Consider the following 22,499-nt stretch of genomic DNA (forward strand, 5'->3'; position numbering starts at 1 on the left):
TAAAATTAGAAAGGCATGACCCTCCCCTATTTCTCTCCAGGGGTACTCTTCTTTAAAAAATCAAACCTCGGTTCGAAGTGAAGCGGTGAATCTTAGTATAGAATTGTCTGGAGAGCCGGTATGACAGCCGGTATAATAGGTTTTTAAAAAATATATAAAAAATCCTGCTTGCTGGTCTCTTAGTTGTTTGTCAACTGCATCCCTCTATAATTATTTCAGTTTCTGTTATCTTTGTGGCCTACTACATTTTTCAACTTCTGCTAGATTTTCAATGTATTTACTCTTGTCTGCCTTAATGCTCCTTTTTACCATTCTGTTAGCATCTGTATATTCTTATTGTGCCTTTGCTTTTGCTCTTATGCGGCTATTTGTCATTGCTGCAATAGGTGAGACCTATTGCGTACAAGACAGATAAAACCTGAAGGCCAAATTATCATGTGAAGCTTGACCAATCCTCAAAGTATCCATTCATCTGACCGGGAGGGACACCGCACAGTGTGCCTGGATGTACAGGACAGATAAAGCCTATTCATTCTGAACTGAAATGACCATATATGGACATGGGACACACATTTTGCTTTTTGAAAAAGCCTATTCATTCTGGACTGATATTTTGCACGTATGGGACAGGAAAAACCTGTTCATTCTGGCCTGGAGTGACCATATATGGACATGAGGTGACATACATTGTGTTTTTGAAAAACCCTGTTCATTCTGGACTGAGATCACCATATATGGTAATTAAACGGACATTCTGTTTTTGAAAAAGCCTGTTCATTCTGGACTAAAATGACCATATATGGGCGTGATACACACAAAGCCACTCATTGGAAGCGGTTTTCACCGCTTCAAAAACGTGTAGGCCTACCTTAGGAGCTTTGAACCACAAACCTTCTGTGATTAATCCACACATTTATCTCTCAAGCCACACAAGCCTGCAAGATGAAATCAACATAATACACCTTAACACAGTAGACGCCATGTCACTTTTTAATTTTTAATTAATTATTTTCATTACATTTTGAGCACATGGCGTGAAAAAAATAAATTAAATTAAAAAAATAAAAAAGGTTTTGGAAGATGTCCATGGTCCCCTTGCAGTTGGGAGAAAAAGTGTGTTTATTAGTTTTGTTTGAGCTTTGAACCTATAACCTTTAGTATATCAGTATGAGCCTTTTATCTTTTGAGCCACATTGGCTTGGAAGACGTAAGTAAAGGATGTTTTTTAACAATTGATGATTTACAATCATCAAATCCATTTCTGTACGCCTACGTTTTTTTTGTTTTAATGGTTGAAATTGTAATTTCCTGGATTCTGACAGTCCATTGTTGGCAGCCCTGGAGAAAGACAGACAGACACATACACATTACACACAGAGATTGTGTGATTGTAATTTTTTTTTTTGTAAATGAAATGAGCCAAGTGTCTTCTACTATTTGGGGGAAATCACTTGTCACGTTCATGCAATGTACTTTGTTACTTTCTTCTACCACTGACAAGTGACAACCATACATATTGATGAGGAAAAGGTTGAGTGGAGTCTTCTTTAATAGATTCATTAGCCTGAAAATACCACATGTGGTTTGAAGTGGGATAGTTCTAAAAAGTTATGACAATGTGATCACAGTGATTCAAGTAGGACCACAAGCCTTTGTTTAAACCTAAACATAAATAAGCATGAATAAATCACTTTTTGCCCCAAAATATAAATTTGCAGCAATCGGTTTCATTAATGGTAGACTGAAGACAAGAAAAAACATTGTTGCGTTTTGTTCTACCTCAGGGAGGAGTTACATCAAAATCTGAGGGCCTCTGGTGCTAGATGTCAAACTCACCACCATTCTTACCCAATAACAATTAAGAATCCCAACAAATGACACTGTATTGACATGAAAGAGACAGCATATTATTTTTGAGTCCAAACTGAAGGGGTAAGTATTATGACATGATCATATTGATGACATCAGGTATCTGGGCATAAAAGGGACATGAACGTAATGGTAGTGGGTACCACACTGGGTACACTGGGTAGGCTCACAGACAGACACACATAGATGGACAGGATCGAAAACACAATGCCCGCTCCCGGCCATGCTAGCCTGGCGGAGATAACAAAAAAGGAAGAGGCCAAACAAAGTAAAGACTTTCATTAGATAGCTAGATTTAATCAGCGACTTTTAATGAACAAATATAACTGTACTTATGAAACTATAACCTCTTCAGTAAACAGCAAAGAAAGCCCCATCTACCATCTGAGTGGTGTGTAATATGATCCATTTGCTGTGCCAGACAGCTGTTGTAATTCCATTAGCCATTTTCAATCATAACCACTTTAACCCTATACAGGTACTGTTGATTAGGGTCCCAAAGGGCTCTATACTCGATCCCCTCCTTTTTTCCATTATACCAAAAATAGCTGATCTACTATTTCACAATACAAATGAAATGAACTTGTAGATTGGCTATCATTTCCCCCAGAAAAGGGATGCTAGGTGACATTGTGATGTCACAAATTCACAATGTCAGAGCCTATATGACCCCAGCCAGGGCCACTCAGAGCCTATATGACCCCAACCAGGGCCACTCAGAGCCACCATTATCTCCGCCAGGAAACAGGGATTATGTTTAAGAAGCCACTTTTTGGCACTGAAATCTCAAGGCAGCATTACTTTAGCTTCTTTTTTTCCCAATACAGCTTCCAATATTCTTAACAATACATATATTGATTCATTTATACACAAGAATATATAAGCTTTAAATGATTGAGTTGATCTATTACCCATTAACTCTTTTATTCATTGAAGTTATAAATTATTAACAAAAGCCAACTGAAAAAAAGAAGGAAGAAAAATAAACATCCATTCCAAGCTTGAGTATCTATATAAAAAAGATGTATCAAACATGGTTTGGGTATAAAAAAGGAAAAACAGGTTTAAAAACAAAACAAAAGATACAAAAGAACGAATGGGCAGTTTTACTTCATTTTACAACACAGACAGTGACTTCTTTTTCTATACCATTTCATTTCTGATATGAACATAAAATCAGCTCATCTCATAACAGTGTGTATATTTTGGTATGCAAGGCAGGACCAGTACTGCGCTTCTGGAGAAAAACATTTTAATGAGGTATTCTATTCAGAATATATAACAACATATTAAGAGTATAACTGCGCAGCACTTGTCTGGTTAACACTGAAATGACTTAAATTAAACTGAATTACACTGCAACTTCTGTAGGGAGACAACAAATATTCTTAGAAAAGTAATACTCACAATCTTTGTGAGTTTCCAACAGTCCTGATGCACACACACATCATGTTAGTAAACAATGTCAAGTTATCACTTTTTCCTCCTTTTTTTCGTTTTTGTTTTGCCGTTAAACAGTTTATAGTATAATTTCAGCCCCCTATTATCTTTTAGAGACTTTCTTTTATCTTTTCATAAGAGGAAGAGGTCATACTGTATCAATGCTGCCTTCTTATGCAAGCATGTGACTCATAACCTGTGACAACCACTCTATAATCTGGCGTCTCTAGTACTTAATCAACCATATTGATTTGAATCAGAATTGTCCTTTTGATTAGTTATAATGTAAACTACAACTTCCAATAAGGTTCATGTGAGTAAAATAATGTAAACTACTTAATGTCTTTAGCAACCAGCCTGTACTCAATTTCACGTTAAATTTTCAGTTTCAGTACTCTGTTAAGTTAAATGCTTCTTTTATGGAGAAACCAAGCATTTCTCAGTCAATTACGAAGTGAACCACAAGGGGGTGAAATCTTGGAGTGTCCTTTAATGAACAGCAACAACTAGTATTTTGTCTTTTCATTCTGCTGCTGCATGTTCAGGCTGTGGGTCTGGTAGTGACCGACAGGTCTCTTATGCCCCCGGTAATCTTGCTGTGCAACACGAGTGCCAAGAAAAACGATGATGATGCGAAGGGAACAACATCATGTGAAGCACCTTGACTTCTTGAGGTCAACTCATGTGGAAAGAACATCAGTCTATGGATGTCCTACACCAAGATCAATGCATTCATCTGTAGTCTCTTGTTAAACCCTCAGTGCTTTCTGTAATATGTGTGCTCTCTCTGTGTGCAAGACACATAGAGAGACAGAAACACTTGGGGTAATAACTCAGTAGGCTTGATGACTGAAACCAAGAGGCTAGAGGAATAACATTTATGCGCTGTCGGACGGTCCAACCATGAAGAAAAATGACAAGCACACAAATATATCAACAATAGCACTCCCACACAAATACAACCTTCAGCAGTTCCGATTGATATCCCACCCCTGCAATACAAACATACACACAGGCTACTGGCTAGACAGACCCACAAGAAGCAGAGAGGTCCCACTGAATGGAATAACTCAGAAGCAGGAAGTGCCTTGTACCCCCAGATTTGCCGATGTCTAGACTTTACAAAAACATAGAGGAGAAACTCGTCTCTCTTTGCAGTGAGTAGAGGTTGTGGTTGTTGTTGCCATTGAAGATGGTTTAGCTGTGTCCGTTTCCTGCCCAACCCCCCCACCTTGCTCACACAGATATCTCGTAGGTGGTGCCTCCTACCCCAGTGACCTTCTTGACATTACTGTGGCGACCAGGGCTGAGTGGGGTGCCCTGGGCACTGGGGTGACAGTCCATTTGCCCATTAACTTTAACGGCCTCTCTGAATGGGAAAGAAAAGACAAAATGAGTTAATACAAAAGAACCAGTACTTGAAGAGTAGATAATATTGCATGCACATTGAGAATTGATTTGGTCAAACTAGAGAAAGCATTAGTGGGTTGGTTGGTGTCACATGCATATTCAGATTAAGAACAGAAGAGCTACAGAAGTCCCATGAAAGGAGAGAAACATGCCAAAAGCCTGTGATTTGTTAATGAAGTCTGGAGATGTGCATTGGATGAGTGGGATGAAAAAGCATGCAAGGGAAAATGATGAGTGTAGTCAAGCAACTTTATTTTTCTGATAGCAGATTTAGAAAACAGTACAAATGTTTAATATTTTCCTATGAAGGCAAACATTTAAATTCAGTTAAATACACCAAGTAGTTCACAAATCCCACCAGACATAACTTAACAATGAATGGGTATGAAGGTCTGACAAATACTGTACACATAAATACGTTACAGTATGTACTGTGGATAAATACACTGCTATGCTAACTGTGGACTAAACCAAAGTAGACTATTTGCCCACAAATCCCCTGCTCCACTCCACCGGGAACAGAGCTTTCAGTTGGAATGTAATGCCCCGCAAGTCGCTCTTCTGCCCAATACTTTACATGCAGTCCATCAGAGGGGTATGTTACGATTCATACCTGGGACCCCCCAGGCGGGGTGAGTCTGTCCTGTCGAGGATGTAGGAGAGTTTCTGGTGGGTGTAGGATGGGGATCGGGGCATGGCGGGGGAGTGGTGAGGCTGGTGGCCCGGGGAACGGTAGGAGGGCTCATGGCCCTGAATGGCCCTGCCCTGGCTGCTGTTCGAGCTACTGTGCTCTGTGTGCAGTGAGCTCGAGGAAGTCCTGGGGGCTCGGCCCAGACCGGAGCCCGCGTGGCGCAGCACAGGGGTCCGCTGGCCATATCCTACCAGCCCAGCCCCCATCAGATTGTCCCTGGACCCTCCATAAGCTGGAGGTGTGGGGCCCCTAGAGAAGGGGGGACCTCCAACGCGGGGCCCGTCGGCGTAACAGACACTGGGGGGCAGGCCGTAGCTCCCAGGGCTGTCAAACACTACGCCCGAGTCCTGGCCGGTGTAACCATGTGAACGGCCATGCAACATATGCATCTTCTCCCTCTCCTCCATCTCCTTCCTCTCCTGGATGGAGGCCATGATGGTCTGGGAGAGGTTGTCATAGCGCACTGGGGAAGGGTCCCTGTCCCTATGGTGGGGCGACTGCCTGCCCATCGCCCGTGCTGACATTACTGGGCTATAGGTCGGCGGCACCGGCTGCTGCCTCTGCAGTTCGGGCCCCCGTCTGTGGCACATTTTGGTGGGAAGGTAGGGTGAGTGGAAGCCCATGGAGGGCATGCTGGGGTGGGCCATGCACTCTGCGGCAGTGGCTGGAGAGATGGTGGGGTTCAGTAGACTGTCATAGGACAGGCTACCGTTACGGTTGGAAAGGGTGTTGGGGGCAAACACGCTCTTGTAGGGGGTGGATGTGACCGTCTCAGGCTGTAAGGCTGACAGATGGCCCTTCTCCAGCCGGCAGTGGCTCTGCTTCAGGCTGAGCGAGCGGGAGTTGATGGGGTAGGAGTCCAGCTGGAAAGGCGAGGACTGGAAGGTGCGGTGGAGCGGAACGTTGCTGTAGTCGGGAAGGTCCAGGTTCGGCTCCGAGCGATAGTCGTGACCACGCACGCCCTCTTCCAAAATGGCTGATGTCTTCCGCTCGTCTGGCATCACGATCTGAGGGGCAAACAACACAACAGGACATTGTACACACACGTTTCCTTCAAATGTCTGTGTGTGTGTGTGTGTTGTACATAAACAATGTCTTCTGAGGACCATGTCACATTAGAGCAAGTAGAGAAAGAAGACTGCATGTTTTTACCACTATTTTTGAATGTTTTTTTACTCATTCAAATTTCTTTTATCATTCAAATGTGTCTGATTGGTTAATAATCCATTATTCTTTGACGTGACAAACTGAGAATATGTACAGTAATTATTACATAATACATACTGATTTGTACAGCCACTTTAAGACAGAAAACTCAGTCCTGGGTGGGAGGGGGGTGGATATGATGTACTAAAACTAACAGTCTAATGCTCTTCTACTGTGTCCTACCTTCTCTCCAGTTACGTGGTAATGGACCTTATTCGGCATGGTGCCGAACGATGGTCTGAACTTGTACATGGCCGGGGTGGACGGGTGGGTTTTACCTGAGAGAGAACTCTCTAGAACACACAAAGAAAAGAGAGAGAGAGAGAGAGAGAGAGAGGGAGAGGGAGGGAGAGAGAGAGAGAGAGAGAGAGAGAGAGAGGGGCAAATTAATGATCAGACATAGGATGAAATGTGTAACAATTCCAGGTTATTCCAGGTCTAGATGATTAAATTGGTTTTGTTTGAAGTCTTCTAAAGGAGGCCTTTCCTGAAATGTGGGTGACCTTTTTGCAGAACATTTGGTCTGCTGTTTACCTCTAATAGCGTAACGTCACACAGCTTAAAGAGGTTCTAGGTATTGTATAAGTAAGTATTTTGTTGTTTGTATTGACTAAATGACCAGTAAGTGGGAAGAATTATAGACTAGGGTTAGGGTTAGGGTTAGCCAAAGTGCAGTAACTACGTTTTCGGACACACCAACTTATTTGTGTATCCCAAATTAGATTTTGGCGGATAAACAATTACCCCAAGATCATATATACAATCAGTAATCACTTATATGTTCAAATTTCATTCAAATCTTTGTTCGTAGTTACTGCACCTTGGCTTTGTGGGGGAGGTACAATTTAATACTAAGCAGCAGATTAGAGACTCCTCCGAGTCCTGGGACTGGGGAAAAAACACACTGCGGCCAGCTCACAAAATTGGCAATGTTCATCATTAGGTACTTGATATGCATAGTGTTTTAATAATATATAATGAGAAACCAAATCTGAATCAAAGTTTCATAGTGGCTAATATGGAGAGAGTATTAGAAAACGCAAACAGTGGTGAGCAATGAAGTAACCCAGCTAGCTAGCATTTCAACAACTGCAGTACTGTACACTGCCACCAGAGAGCAGTAGTATTTCATAGTAGAAAAGGCAGTGTTCCCTCCCTGACATAATGCACCATGACAGAATAGATCTTCTGTATGGACCTGGCTATCACAGGTTTTATAGGACATGTTATCCACATTACACACTAAAGAATGCAACAGTCGATTGCAACCAGTGAGTCTTGACCCAAAGCTGTCTCACAAAATATTCACACACAGTCACAGACTACGAGAACAACTTAGAAAAGGGATCTTCCTGTTTTTTCCACACACAGCATCGTGATTTAATGGAGAAAGGTATAATTTGGGGTCCAAGAAAATGCAACTGAGAACTACACAAACTCAACACACTAGCAACCAAGTGAAACCCTAGGCCATCTAATAGCTGCCAAGTAATTCATTCTGCATTAAACACCCATTCCTAGTTCATATTCCTCTTCTCTCACTCCCTATTTGGCAAAGCTCCAATGGTACACTTCGGAGTGCAAAAGGCATTCATTCACAATTGGAATTAATTTCTTCTATTGCTCCACGACCTCTGTCGCTGATTCAACGTGAAGGGCCCACATTGCTGAGGTCTATGAACATCATTGATCGAAAATCCGCCATAGAAATCCTCCCTGACAGGAGGATGGATATCCAACAGATTTAACTCTCTGTCACGCTTAACACGCATACTGGCACGCACGGCGATGGAGAAGAGAATTTAGAGACAGACAAGCGGTTTCGGCGCAGACCTGTCAGGTGAAAAGGGTAGGGGATGAATCATTGCGTGTGTGTGTTTGTGCACGTGTGTGTGTGTGTGTGCGTGCGTGCGTGCGTGCATTTGGTCATGTGTCCACTGTGTTTGAGAGAGACTAAGATGGAGATACAATGAGAAGGGAAAGACAAATGGAAAAATGCGAGGGTATGCAAATGGGTACAAATGTGCATGTGACATGTATGTAAACATATGTGTAATGTATGTGTGTGGGGTTGAGAGAGATGGTATGTAGACTCTGTTTGTGTGTGTGTGTGTGTGTGTGTGTGTGTGTGTGTGTGTGTGTGTGTGTGTGTGTGTGTGTGTGTGTGTGTGTGTGTGTGTGTGTGTGTGTGTGTGTACAAGAGAGGGAGAAAATGCCAGTGAGAGTGAATGAGTGGGGGATGGAGGACTGTGAAGGCTGCACTCATGATGGCAGGGGGCTAGTTAGCTAATTCCTGTTTCTCCTCCTTACCTTCGCTGGATGTCAGCTGGCTTTTCAGCTGGTTATATCTGTCAGCCTTGGGAGGCAGCGGTGGCTGGGTGTCTTTATCGTCCAGGCCTTCCAAACTGCTCTTTGACTGTAAGAGAGAGACACAAAGGAGGAGGTTGCAGTGGGGAGATTACAAATGAAGCAGCGCGTTAAATCCATGCAGGGCACAGGAGTCAGGGAGCGTGTCGATATTGCGACGTAGCATTTGTTCGACGCTGGTGAAATGCTAACCTGTTGACGCTGGTGAATGCTGCTAACCGGGTAAATGTTAAGCACTATGCCTAACCTAACCAAAACCCTAACCTCAGTAAAACTATGCCTAAACCTAACCATAACCCTTAGTCAAACTAATGACACAGAAATATCTAGCTTTTCCCCAGGAGTCATACACGCCTCAGCTGTAATCAGCTGTCAGTCTGATGATTGTTTTCAATAAGCCACATTCTTCTACACTCCAATCACAGCTCTGCTGATTCTTTACCAAATCAGCAATGCTTTTCTACACTCCGATCACAACTCATTCCCACAACAAGGCGGTACATTCAATACTCTGGATCTTTGCTTTTCAATTACTGCCACTCATGCTGCTACTGTTGAAGCATTGCCTCCACCACCCCAGCCTCCACCTTCTAGTTCAGAGTCTTGCAGACTTTAAAATAAAACTTTAATTTAACAACCAAACATTGTGACACATTGTTGTGAGCTTGTAGACTGTGTGTCATAAAATGAAGTATAAAATAGGGCTTAAGTGGAAGTCCAAATCATGATAAGATTGGACGGGGCAGAGAATTGATGAAACGGGGACCGTGCTTCAAGCAAAATCAATGTTAAAGCACATTTTGCTGGAGGAGATGCCAAATCTTAGAGACAGCGTGGATTTTGAAAAGCCAATCGCTGGCATACACTATATGTTGGGAGTGTCTTGTGATAAAAACCTTTCCGGGCAGAGTTTCTAAAAAGCATATTTAACACTGATCTTCCCTTCCAATTTCCAACATTTTATTTAGTTATTTAGTGTGTGTGTGTGTGTGTGTGTGTGTGTGTGTGTGTGTGTGTGTGTGTGTGTGTGTGTGTGTGTGTGTGTGTGTGTGTGTGTGTGTGTGTGTGTGTGTGTGTGTTGCATTTTATGCTTTATTCCAGACGGATACAGTAGTTAAAGAAATAAGAAAGGTGCGATAGAGAGGGGTGGTATCCAGTAAATTGCCTTTGGTTGGATTCAAATTGGCATCAGCTGCGGTAAAAACATATTTAAGGTATGTGTTCTTACTCTGTGAACTACTGGGGTGCCCCCATTTTCCCCATACATTTGAGGAAAAGTGGATTTTCTATATTTATTATCTGCTTTTATAAATGGTGTTGGTTACTTCATGGACGCCCTACAGTACAGGAGAGGATGGATATAATAATTGACATCTATCTTATGTTAAAAATAACCTTTTTCTTTTTTTGTAATAAACCTCAAAGATTTAAATTGTATTTCCTTAACATCTCCCAATCTCCTTTTTATTGGTGGTACACACATCTCTCAAAATGTAAAAAGAAAAAAGAAAAAAGAAAAGAAAAACAATAACAGTTATTTTCCTACTTTAGTAAATAGAAATCTCATTTAATTACACTAATCTCTGATCCTGTCAAATGTATGACGACTTGATATGTGAAACCAGCTACACTGTTAAAGAATTGCAGTAAAGCTAATCTTATCTTTTAAAACTGGCTTTAGGGAGGCGGCTCAAAACAGCATCTCTACGAGTGAAGATTGTGAGCTTGTAGTTCAGCTATTTTCAATTAGCAGAAGTATAATATAGGGTAATTTTGATGCTATATTAACTGATTCCGTCATGGACCCCAAGTCCATAAATGACCCTTGGGGTCCACAGACCCCACTTTGTGAACCCATGTTCTACAAAATCTACAGTATAAAGCTCCACCTGTGAGCTACTCACCATAGAACGAATGATAGTGCCATGGATCCCATTGTCACTGACTTTGATGGTGATCTGTCTGTCAGAGAGGTCAGGTCTGATGAAAGGAGGCTGGATTTTCACTGAGGGTTTCTTCCTGGGGTCCAGTGTGTACCTGCACAGGAGGAGGTCATTTCATTTCTTTACCGTTTTTACTTGGGACTAAAACTTAATATTTTGTATATATGGGTCATCAAACTTTCTTTTTTTTCCTCCAAGGTTCCCACAATGTTAGTTATATACACTGGATTGTTCAATTACATTCATTTTTCCACAGTCTAGTTAAATGTGAAATCATGAAATAAATATGATTACACAAATCTATAAAAAATATCATTCTCACTCATTGTACACATGAGCATCACGTTTCAACTTGCAACAGAAGCAATGCATATGTTTTGCATAGTTGTATCTTTGTTATTAGAAATAACTAATTATTTAAAAAAACTGTATTGGTTAATGGAACCAACTGGAGTCTGGACCCATACGGGTCCCATTAGTGACTGGGATTTTACTATGTGAAAATACACGGTGAACTGACTGACTGGCACATAGAGCAGTATACGACGCACATTGCAAATGTCCATTCAATATATGGGCATATATGTTGTATGTGCACCCACTGCAGACGTGCAACTTGAACTTGACACTTGTGTGAATTATGGTCAATTGGAGTTGAAAAACCTGTCAACTTAAAAAGCTGAAAAAATAGAAAGATGTTATACACATTGTCCTTTCCGAGTAGATGTCTTACCTGGGAGCCAGGGGACTACATAAGACATACTCCACATTGCCACAGCAACCCCTTGTGAAGGGATTCACTCCTCCACGGAACTTGCCCGTCACCTGAGAAAGACAGACATTCATTTAGGGAAACGATACGTAAGGCGCACGCACGCACGCACGCACGCACGCACGCACGCACACACACACACCACTTTAACAAGATATTATAATTATATTCTCCACACTTTTATTCTCCCCATCTTGACAAAATGGTATATACCCAGGTTCCGCAGGTCAGCTGCACAGGTGCAATTCATTATTGTTAATTGTGGCACGTTTACTAACATGCCAAATTTTAGCTGCACTTGAACAACTGTTCCAGGCTGCCATATCCAGCCCAAGAAACCTTAGAAACAGGGGCAAAATAATTTACTTCTTAAAATAAATGTATCATGCCTGTTGCTAAGGTAGCTTAGCTTTTTCTGAACTGACGCCACTGCACACAATATAGTAGATGCTTTAAGGTGGGGTGTGGGTGTGTGTCACATACATATGTGTGCGTGCATGCATGTGTGTTGCTTAATATGAACAGTGCACTTTGTCTGAAGCAGAATAGGATTTAGCAGCTGTCCTCCATGCTTCCAAATGTCTCACCTGTTCGTTTGTGGTGCGACCTCTGGTCACGAGCACCATATGAAATCCTGTCAGGCCCATGACTGGTATAAAAAACAGTCCTGCTATACACATCACAACCAGACTGGACACATGCAGGTTAAGGAAAACATGTCTGTAAAATATTTGGTCAACCAGCATCCATGTTCTATCCTGCATGAACATACATCTGACTAGGCAAAGAAATAAAACAGGCCCAAGGGGCAGTTCATATCCATGTTGTGTAGAGCTGAAGCTCTCTGCTATTCCAATTTCCGTCTGTGGTAATCTTTACATGGTGTCCCATAGGGCTTTCACGATTCCGATTCAAATCGCGAATCGAACCAAAATTGACATTCGATTCAGTGAATTGAAATCACAACCCGAATCGCGATTCACATCTGTGCATGAAAATGTCAGTTGTTAGGGCATAAAACCCAAAGTTTATATTGTTTATCCACCTCTTTCTGCGGGAGTTTGCTGGAGGCGACTGGAGATTATTTGGACCACACTTCCGGTTTAACAGCAGACATACAAGCTCACGTCACGTCGCAGATGCAGCCTGTTGTGAGCTTGTAAATCACACTCGGCTGCGACGCCGGAAGCTCGGTACAGCGTCTGCGCAATGCACTATGGGGCGTTGGAAACTCGTGGATACACTTTGTTATTCTCATTCTCATTTGTTATTAGTCAAATAAAAGTGACTTATTGAGAAATAAGTGTTTTTCTTTATGAATCAAGACAATAGCCTAAATTGATAGTCATATAGCTCTCAGTGCTGAAAAAAGGTGTTTAAAGAAATAGTATATCCTATATTGTATCGAAAATCTCATCGGATCGTGGATTAGGCATATCGTGGCAGCCCTAGTGTCAGATGAGCACATACTGTATGTTTGACTCATTTAGCCCCAGCTCATTTAGATTTTTTTTTCTAATGGTGTCAGTAAAATGTTTAATTACTCCCCCTTTCCTGCTATGTTCCCTCCATAAATTATTTCAATAACAAGTTACGGTACTTGAGGACACAACCTTGACTGCTCTCCTGGTGTAAGGGATTTGGAGTGTTAGCAACAGCTGTAGACGGCCAATATCATACAGTCAGCTGGCACCTTTAGTGGGTGATAGGTCACACTAACGCTTAACATTTTATCGAGTTCAATTAAAATGAATGCGACGCTGACAAAACCACCTCCAGGAAAGAGTGTCCTGGCAAAGGAAGCTTGCTGGCAAAACATTGGCCTTACTTAGTCTAGCCTATGTGTGTTGAAGTGCCCTTGAGCAGGACACTTAACCCCCCTAACAAAAGACTGCTTTGTGACAGCAGGAAGACGATCCTACACACGAAAGCATGTACACACAAAAGCATTATAACTTCAAACAGACAGATCTTGTTTAAATATACAGTACGTGTACATTAGTGCACACACACACACACACACACACACACACACACACACACACACACACACACACACACACACACACACACACACACACACACACACACATTGTATTATTTATTGCTATCAATCAAAAAATGCTGCATATAGGATAGGCCTGATTGTATGTATAGTAGAGGTCTTCGGACCTGCCCGAGATCCGAAATTACCCGGGGTCCGACCCGCCCCGAGCCGGGTAATGGGGCCGTTTATGCGCAGTGAGGTCGGGGCCGGGTCGGAGCCGCCGCCGTATGTCACGGGTCCTGGGTATTTGATAGTGAAATCGCCGGTTCCTGATACCCGAGGGGAACCGAGTCAGCCGAGATTGAAAAAAGATGCATACAAGTGCACTACAACGATTTCGCCACAAGATGGCCCTAAATGATAGGCCTACAGCAGGTAATCTTAAGCCTAGATAGTGAAATAAAGTTGTTTAGAAACTCAGCCTCAGGAGGAGGACACTGTCTGCCGTGTCTGGGGCAATTATAGTATTATTATCAAAGATATTAACGTAACGTGTTGGTTTGTGGTTCACAATCACAATGGAGTTGTCATCGTGTTTTGTCATGCTCTGCAAAGCATAATGGAAACTTCAAAGCAGACTATTATCAACAACATGCGACAGAAAATGATAGCATTAGCATCATTGGCTAGCCAAAGAAGAAGGAATAAAGAAGACATGGATTTATTTGTATTTACAAACTGTCCACATTGATTGACTTACTGGTCTGGGAAAAGATCATGTTGTGACGAGACGCAGCGCCGCGCTGACAGCAGCAGCAGCAGCTGCTGCAACCATTACCATGGCGACGTTTAGGTAAGAAAAAAGAAGTCTAATACAACTCTTAATAATAACGTTGGTATTCCCTCATTTCGGGGCCACAGGTTCGGGTCTCGGACCTCTCGTTCTGCGCGGGTATCGGATCTAATTTGCCTATTAATAGTACGGGGCCGTCGGACCGGGTCCGTCACGTTTCGGGGCGAGACGGGTAACGGTTCTGAAATTCCAAATTATAGACGGGTCCAAATGGGTCCGGCTCCATTTTCCCCGGGTCCTTTTGGGTTCGGGTAGTTACAATTGGACCCGTGAAGACCTCTAATGTATAGTAATTGTCTTTGTCCACGATTTTGTAACCCTTTTTTCACCCATTGTCAATTGCCTAAGCTGTAACCCTGGGCGCTGCGCTCCGAGAGCCCCGAACTGAACTCACGCTTCCTTCTGTGCAAGCCGCTTCTTATCACCTGACAGGGGGAGCTTCCCTGGTTGGATCGTAGTGTGAGGAAGGAACATGTTATTCCAACCAGTTCCTCCATCAGGCCAGGGGGAGGCATTATAGGGACCAGGATTACTGCATGTTTTTGTGAGGGTATCTACCCTAGGAGACACGGGGAGAACATGCAAACTCCACACAGAAAGGCCCTTTCGCCTACCCCACCTAGGTTGTGGGCACTGATGACGCGGAGGAGAGAACGCACCCACAGCATCCCCCGGTGGGAATCGAACCCAGGACCTTCTAGCTGTGAGGCACTACCAACTGCACCACCATGCCAAAGTAATTGTCTTTTTAATGAAAGAATGTTAAATTCTTTACAAGTAATTATTTGTCTAAGTTAGAAGATAGTACTGTATGTCACCATACCAGTCCTTTGGGCTAATGCCTAAAATCCTTAAATTCAACACACAAGCGGACTATATAGCATATCTTACACACTTGCTCGGCGCACAAACACTCTGCCTGTGTGCACACTATACCCAAGCTCATATCATTTACATGCTAAAGTTAAAGACTAGGCTTGTCTAGTTCGACTTGTTTACCTCAACCAAAATGAACAAAGAAACACAATTTAAACAGAAGAGATGACGAGCAGCAGCTCAGATCAGTGGCTGGTGGAAGGATACGTGACGGTGGTGTGCAAGGCGGCCAGCCGCTCCCGGTGATGGAGGACGAAGAGGAGGCCGAAGGAGAACACCCCCACCATGTGGATGCTCAGAGACAGCAGGAAGAGGAAGAAGTAGCGATAGTTCCTCCTGCCAATGCAGTTGTTCACCCAGGGACAGTGGTGGTCAAAGTCCTGCATGGGACACATGGTCGGGTCAAGGTCAGTCATTATAGTTAACTAAAACTAAAATAACAAAATAACAAAAATCTAAAATTTAAAATAGAAATAAGGCTTAAAAATGTATAATTATAACTGAACTAGTGGTGGGTAATAATATGGTGATAATTATCGTTGAGACGATACAATGTCTCCATGATATGCCTTTTCAGAGGTATTGTGATACAATTGAGGGAGCCTTGTAAAAGACCCTCGTTAATACAGAGATTCATTGCAGAATTCAATTTAAACCTGCATTTTGGTCTAAATCAGTAGTTCACAAAATTTAAAATGTCAAGGTCTCCACTTAACTCTGACAGTATACAAATGAAACCAAATAAGGGTCCATATGGTTTCATTTGTATACTGTCAGAGTTACACACTTGTAAAGTTCAATTTGGACCTCCCAAAAGGAACACAGAGAGTTCCAAAAAAAGAAATCGTGATGAAATCGTGTATCGTGATACAGCTTGGGTAAATATCGTGATATTGTATTTTTCCATATCGCCCACCCCTAAACTGAACCTGTAATGTGTTTGCAAAACGAACTAAAGTTACAGAGAAAACGTCCTAAGTTTTAGTCTTTTAGTCTTTTTAGTCTTTTATATAGTCTGATATTGTGGAAGGGTGTGAAATCTTATGTTCCAGTGTTTTTTTTCCAGGAAAGCAGACAAGGAGGTTAATAGGGAGGGAGGGGAAAGAGACGTTTGTAGGGAGCCGGCAGGACGACACAGGATGGAAGGGGAGGGAGGGAGACATACAGTATAGGCCCCATTTACACTGGCAGCCAAATCCAGCCTGAATCAGATCTGTGTCACATCCAGATTGGAATCCGATAGGCCTAGAATTATTGAATGCTTTAACCAGTGAAAAATAGCAGATATAGAAGCTCACAGCACGGCACCGAGTGCCGCGCTGCGAGCTTGTAGATCTAGATATTTTGAGATGCGGGTCCGTGGCCAAATACATATCATTTTGGGGGTCCTTCACATGAAAAGTGAAAAGGACCTTTTCTTTGACGATGGCTGGCCAGATTGCTGACATAGAAACATAGGTTTTTCAAAAAACCTTAGAAGGATTCAAAAGACACTTATAGAATCGGGTCAAAATTCTAATTTTCACGATTTTTCAAAAATAGCAGATCTACAAGCTCGCAGCGCGGCACTCTGCTATTTTTCAATAGTTAAAGCATTCAATAATGATACACAATAATGTGTACCCGTTCTATGGTCACATGGAACAAATTGGTTCCAATCTGGATGTGACATAGATCTGATTCAGGTTGGATTTGGCTAGCCTAGCTCAGCTTGACAATACACCCATGTTAAAACAAGGCGGGGATATATACTGCAGTTAGTTAGCTGCATTAGTATATAGGCTGGCAGGAGAGAGAGAGGGAGGTGGAGTAAGGCAAGATGGACAGGGAGACAGAAGAGGTGGACAAGGAAGAAGTGATATTTGGAAGAAGACAGGGAAGGGAGGGGTAGAGAGGGATAGAAGAAGAGGGAGACGGGGGATAATGGGGTGCAGCGATGGGGTGTATAATTATAACTATAATTATAGCTGAAATATTCGTCTTTTCTATTTAGATTTGATACTTTCTGCTGTTACGTATGCATTACTTTTTACCTTACCTACCACAGCATACAATATTGCACCTCAACTTACTATAGATCTCAGTACCACTACACTAGTACACAGGTAGTTCAAAGCCATATACTGTATATGACCCCTTTCATAGTGGAATGCGTGGTGTACATGAAAGCTCTCAGGCAGCTTCAAGGACAGCAGCCCAGCTGGAGCGTTCAGCTTCAAACGCCACGGACCAAGTAGGGGAAACTAATATCGAGTCTCAGTGGTGTGCAGTCATGTGTCACAGAGGGCCACATACTGTATGCGCTTGTTTTCCTCCCAGCCAAACAGTGCAGCCATTAATTAGTTTCCACCTCTGTGGTTTAAGACGTGTTAATTAATTAAATCACCTGGTGCAGTGTTAATTGGATACCATCAGTGGTCACGGGAAAAAAAAGGATTATGTGTGATTTGATGAGAAATATATAACAGGTGTCTTAAAGACTGCCTGTATCTGTTATCTGAAATCCACATGGCTGGCGTCTTTTGTTATTAAAATACTAAATATGGTCATAGGGTGTATGGCAGGGCTGTCCCTAGAGGACCAATTAGTCACGTCTCCCCAGCACAAACAATATCCCTCTGCTCTGGCAACCAGTGTGTTTACCGTTGAAACACCACCCCTACCCCCTACCTGTACTAGGCAATACACTCGTTATTGAAATGGTAAACACCATTATCTGGTCAGATTAATTGGGGTAAGCCAAACCTAATTATGTCAATTGTTAAGTTAAAAGTAATTATAAAATGCTTTATAATGTGTTATGATTATTGTTATAAAGCTTATGAGTAGTTATAATTATACAGTGTTCATACATAACAAGAGTTAATGAGAGTTTGAATGCATTTGTATGTATGATTATTTGTGTGCTTCAGTATAAAATGCAGCTGTGTATGCACACAGCTGTACGTATGTATATTTAGCAGTCATTTAGTGAGTGGCTTCACACTGGGAACCAATGTTATTTTACCTTTAACATAAGATTGCATCGTATGCCTAAACATAAAAAAATATTTCTCTATCAAAGATCGTATTCATAAATATCCAGTGGTTCTCAACCTGTGGGCCAGAGCATAACCCTACCCATTTTTAAAATACATGTAAAACGCTTTTGATCCACATTGATCCACAAAAGGCTCTGATCCTCAATAGGTTGAGAGCCACTGACCACTGATCCAAGCATCTTCTTGACCACATTTCAGCACCAGCCACACTGGTTGTGTTCATATTGTCCCTTAGGCACAGTGTGAATGTCCTTCTCACCTCCACACAGTTGTCACAGACACTGCAGTGGGAGCAGCGAGGTGGCCTGTAGAAGTGACAGGTGGCGCACCACTTCATCCGGACCTGGATGCCTTTGATCTCCACGTTCTTGTAGAGAGGAGCCCGGAAGTCATCGTCCTTGTCCTCGTCCTCGTCCGCTGTAGAGGGGACAGACAGAGAGACAACGTTGTGGTTTACAGAATAGACTAGACCAGAATATGAGCAAACAAGGTGATAATCGCCTAATGTTATTGCACCAATGTGTGCACAGGGATACGTGCACACTTATAAATGTGATGTATTACGAGCACGCACGCACGCACGCGCACGCACACACACACACACACACACACACACACACACACACACTCAAACACATACTATATTATAAGTATATATGAGAGAGGAACAACGGGGAACCGCATTAATTCATTCATTGACATTGACGGATTCTTGACAGATTTCTTAGTAAGCCCAAAGCTCCATTTTTTTGTTTGTTTGTTTTTTCATTTTCAACAAGCCGCGGTGCTCACTTCACATGGTATCAAACATGACACACATGCATATCTCCTTGTATGGGCTGTTCTGTCCGTGACATCAGCTGTGGTGATGTCGGTCTCTGCATACGTTTTACAACGTTAGTCTTGTGTGACGTCAGTCTCGTACTACGGACACGCAAGCCGTACTACGAACATAGGGACACGCAAGTCGTACTACGGACCTAGGGACACACAAAGCCAGACGTAGGAGCGGTTGGCACCACCAAAAATGTAATCACAGTGGATATGGAACATAATGTCATATCATCGAAAAAACGCTGCTCCATCCGCTTCCTGTTTATCTTTTTCACAGAATTGTCTATTTCTCTGCTTACATGTCTCACTGTGTGTTTCACATACAGCATATCCTTAAGTATGCCGGGGCGGCATAGTTCAGGAGTAGAGAAACTGTCATTAGACCACAAAGGGTTCCCAGTTCGAATCCGGGCTCCCCCTGAGTTGATGTTGAAGAGTCCTTGAGCAAGACTCTGAACCCCTAGTTGCTTCCAGTGAGCAAGTCCTGCGCATGGTTTCCTCTGCCATCGGTGCATGAATGTGTGTGTGAAAGTGAATGGGTGAATGTAATGCACAATCCATGTAAAGCGCCTTGGATAAAAGCGCTATATAAATGCCCCATTTACCATTTATGATGACTGATGAGAATAATGACTTTCCCACGCTACACTAGTTTTTTTCTGTGGATGTTTGCACGCAGCGCCACAACACAGTGAAGGCCATGTTGTTCTGTTGAGACCCAAGGAACAAAACCTTCTTTCAGCTGATCAAAGAGCTCATTCAAGCCGAGAGAGGATCAGTGCAGGGCACCATCTTGAAAAATGATTTCACACTCCCACAGAAAAATACCTGGAGGGAAACAGAGGCGGCTAAAGCACAGGTGGAGAGAGAGAGATACAGATACAGAACGGCAAGGAGAGAGAGACACACACGCACAGGGAGGCAGAGAGAATATGAAAGGAAAAAATCATCAAGAGAGAGAACGAGCTTGAGAGAAAGAGAGAGAGTGAGAGATTTAAAGGGGGCAATTGGAGGACAGAACAGACAGAGAGAACGGGAGCGAACGAGAAGAAGAAGCTGAAGGAAAAATGAAGGAGAGGCAGAAAAATATAAGATATAGACAGTAGGAGAGAGCAGAAAGAGAGACCACAGGAATACAGACAGAGTCCCATGGTCTGAGAGATTACTCTGTCATTATGGCACTACAGCCTCTATAAATAGATTTCAAAGGTACACCAGCTGAAAAATGCCAAAAAACATATGCACTCGTTTGACAGCTCCTGGCCTGCAATCTTTTCTCCCCTAAATGGGAGATGGCAGTCCACTGAACCCTGCTGCAGTAGATTATTTTATTGAGATTGGCAGTTGGAAAGCCGAGCGGGAGATTGCATATGATAGGCATAGGAGAGAAGGATCAGCCTTGACTCAATTTAAGGCCCACAAGACCCCTAGTTATGGGCGAATACACAGGCCAAAGTAATTTAATAATAACAATAAATCCCTTTTTATTATCATAACTGATCAGAGTAAGTAACTGAGATACTGGGCCAACATACTGGATAAGGGAGAGGGAGCATCTGTTGCACAGTGCATTAAAGCAGTGGTTCTCAACCTGTGGGTTCGGGACCCCCAGAGCGGTCCCAAAATTATATATATATATTATATATATAGAGGGTGTCTGCACATTTATGAAGTGACAATTGAAGGACTTTTTAATACCACTAAAGGCAGAAATTGTGAAAATTGCGAGGCGTGGTGAGCATGTAGATCGGCTATTTTCACAATAGAACCGTGTTATACAAAATGTAATGCCTCAACTCTTAGTGCTCGTCAGTGTGTGGGGTCACTTCTTTTTTTTTTCAGTTCAAAATAAATATGATTATTTTGGTGGTCGCGGCCTGAAAAGGTTGAGAACCACTGCATTAAAGTAGATATCATTTCTGTTATTAAATCTTCATCATCTAATCTTTATAAGAATAATTATAAAGCACTAGCTTGTTTGTGTTCCAAGTAGCTATTCCTAAAGAGTACTAATAATATTACTAACCACTTAAATAAACCTTCTACACACTTAGCAAATCAGACCTGAGTTGCAACTGCGCTTGGTACGCTCTTTTTTCAATCTTCCACACCAAATGATTTCACAAAAAATTGCCTATTCTATGAGCCAATTCAATGTGTCTTGGCCTTGTAGATCTGCTATTCTTTGCCAACATTCCCCCCAGAATAGGGATGCTGGAGCCAATTGGTTAATTACCATTTTTTGGTACCATACTAGAAATATTTCCTACAGTCCATGACTCAATTTTAGTGCCTGACTCTATCTATAAAGGAACACTATTTCAGAAGATACGATTCCCTCGTGTTACAGAGAATACGACATCTAGCATGAGATCATCACCTAATCCGCGTGTAACGCCAGCGTGACGTCACAGCATGACATCACATCGTTATTTATATACTGAACCCTGAACCCTGAAGATAGAACCACAGATACGAAGATTACCAGAGATGTAAGAACACATGCAGTAGAGTAGCGTAGGTTGCTATAAGATCATCCTCATATCACGGAGGAGCTCCTCCAGGGGCATCAATTGGGTATGGCAAAGTTACTTTTAAATATAAATCCATGAATGTCTCTTTGTCTATCTGTTCTGGTTATTATGTTGTTAAATTACAGTAAAATAACTACAAATGCAAAATTTTACAAAATGTTAACTTTAACAAGGTATGTAGCAACTCATAATGTAATAACGGCTCATAATGTAATAAGGGCTCATAATGTAATTAATAAAACTAGCGCATAACGTAATAATGGATTTTTCAATAATGTAATGATGTAATAATGTGTTACATTAAGAACCTCCACATAGGATGCTCGCATGCAAGACACCAGTCATGTTGCCATACCTTGCATAGCTTTTTCTGAACTGACGCCACTGAGCTCCTCAGACCACTGGGATACTGAAGCACAGTCAATCATATCTTCATGGCTAGATAGATCACTATTTTGAATATTATTATGCATGCATCTTTATGAGCAGTGCTAGCCGCTCCAATACATGGCTTTGTGTGTATGTCTATGTGTGTATGTCCACGCAAAATGGACAAGACATTAAATACATATTACGTAACCGTGTCCATGCAAAATGGACAGGCCATCAAATGTATATGTCCCTTTTCTGATTGTCCCTTTTCTGGGTCTGTCCTGTGATGTGATGTCATGTGGAT

At 42.2% G+C, this 22,499-nt stretch overlaps 1 protein-coding gene across 1 annotated transcript in view; it reads right to left on the reverse strand.

The window, feature by feature from the left end:
* Nucleotides 1-4,054: 4,054 nt before the first annotated feature.
* zdhhc8b (zDHHC palmitoyltransferase 8b) overlaps nt 4,055-22,499 on the reverse strand; it is a 119,920-nt gene continuing 101,475 nt past the window's right edge. The window contains exons 3-11 of the mRNA XM_080738937.1: nt 18,715-18,872; nt 15,622-15,794; nt 12,286-12,388; nt 11,660-11,751; nt 10,888-11,020; nt 8,927-9,032; nt 6,800-6,909; nt 5,333-6,417; nt 4,055-4,678 (exon numbers count right to left, since the gene is read on the reverse strand). Coding sequence (XP_080595063.1) covers nt 4,546-4,678; nt 5,333-6,417; nt 6,800-6,909; nt 8,927-9,032; nt 10,888-11,020; nt 11,660-11,751; nt 12,286-12,388; nt 15,622-15,794; nt 18,715-18,872 — 2,093 coding nt within the window. The 3' untranslated portion in view covers nt 4,055-4,545. The remainder of the gene's footprint in view (nt 4,679-5,332; nt 6,418-6,799; nt 6,910-8,926; nt 9,033-10,887; nt 11,021-11,659; nt 11,752-12,285; nt 12,389-15,621; nt 15,795-18,714; nt 18,873-22,499) is intronic.

Source organism: Nannobrachium achirus, assembly GCF_963921795.1.
Source record: "Nannobrachium achirus genome assembly, chromosome: 12".
Classification (NCBI taxonomy): Eukaryota; Metazoa; Chordata; class Actinopteri; order Myctophiformes; family Myctophidae; genus Nannobrachium; species Nannobrachium achirus.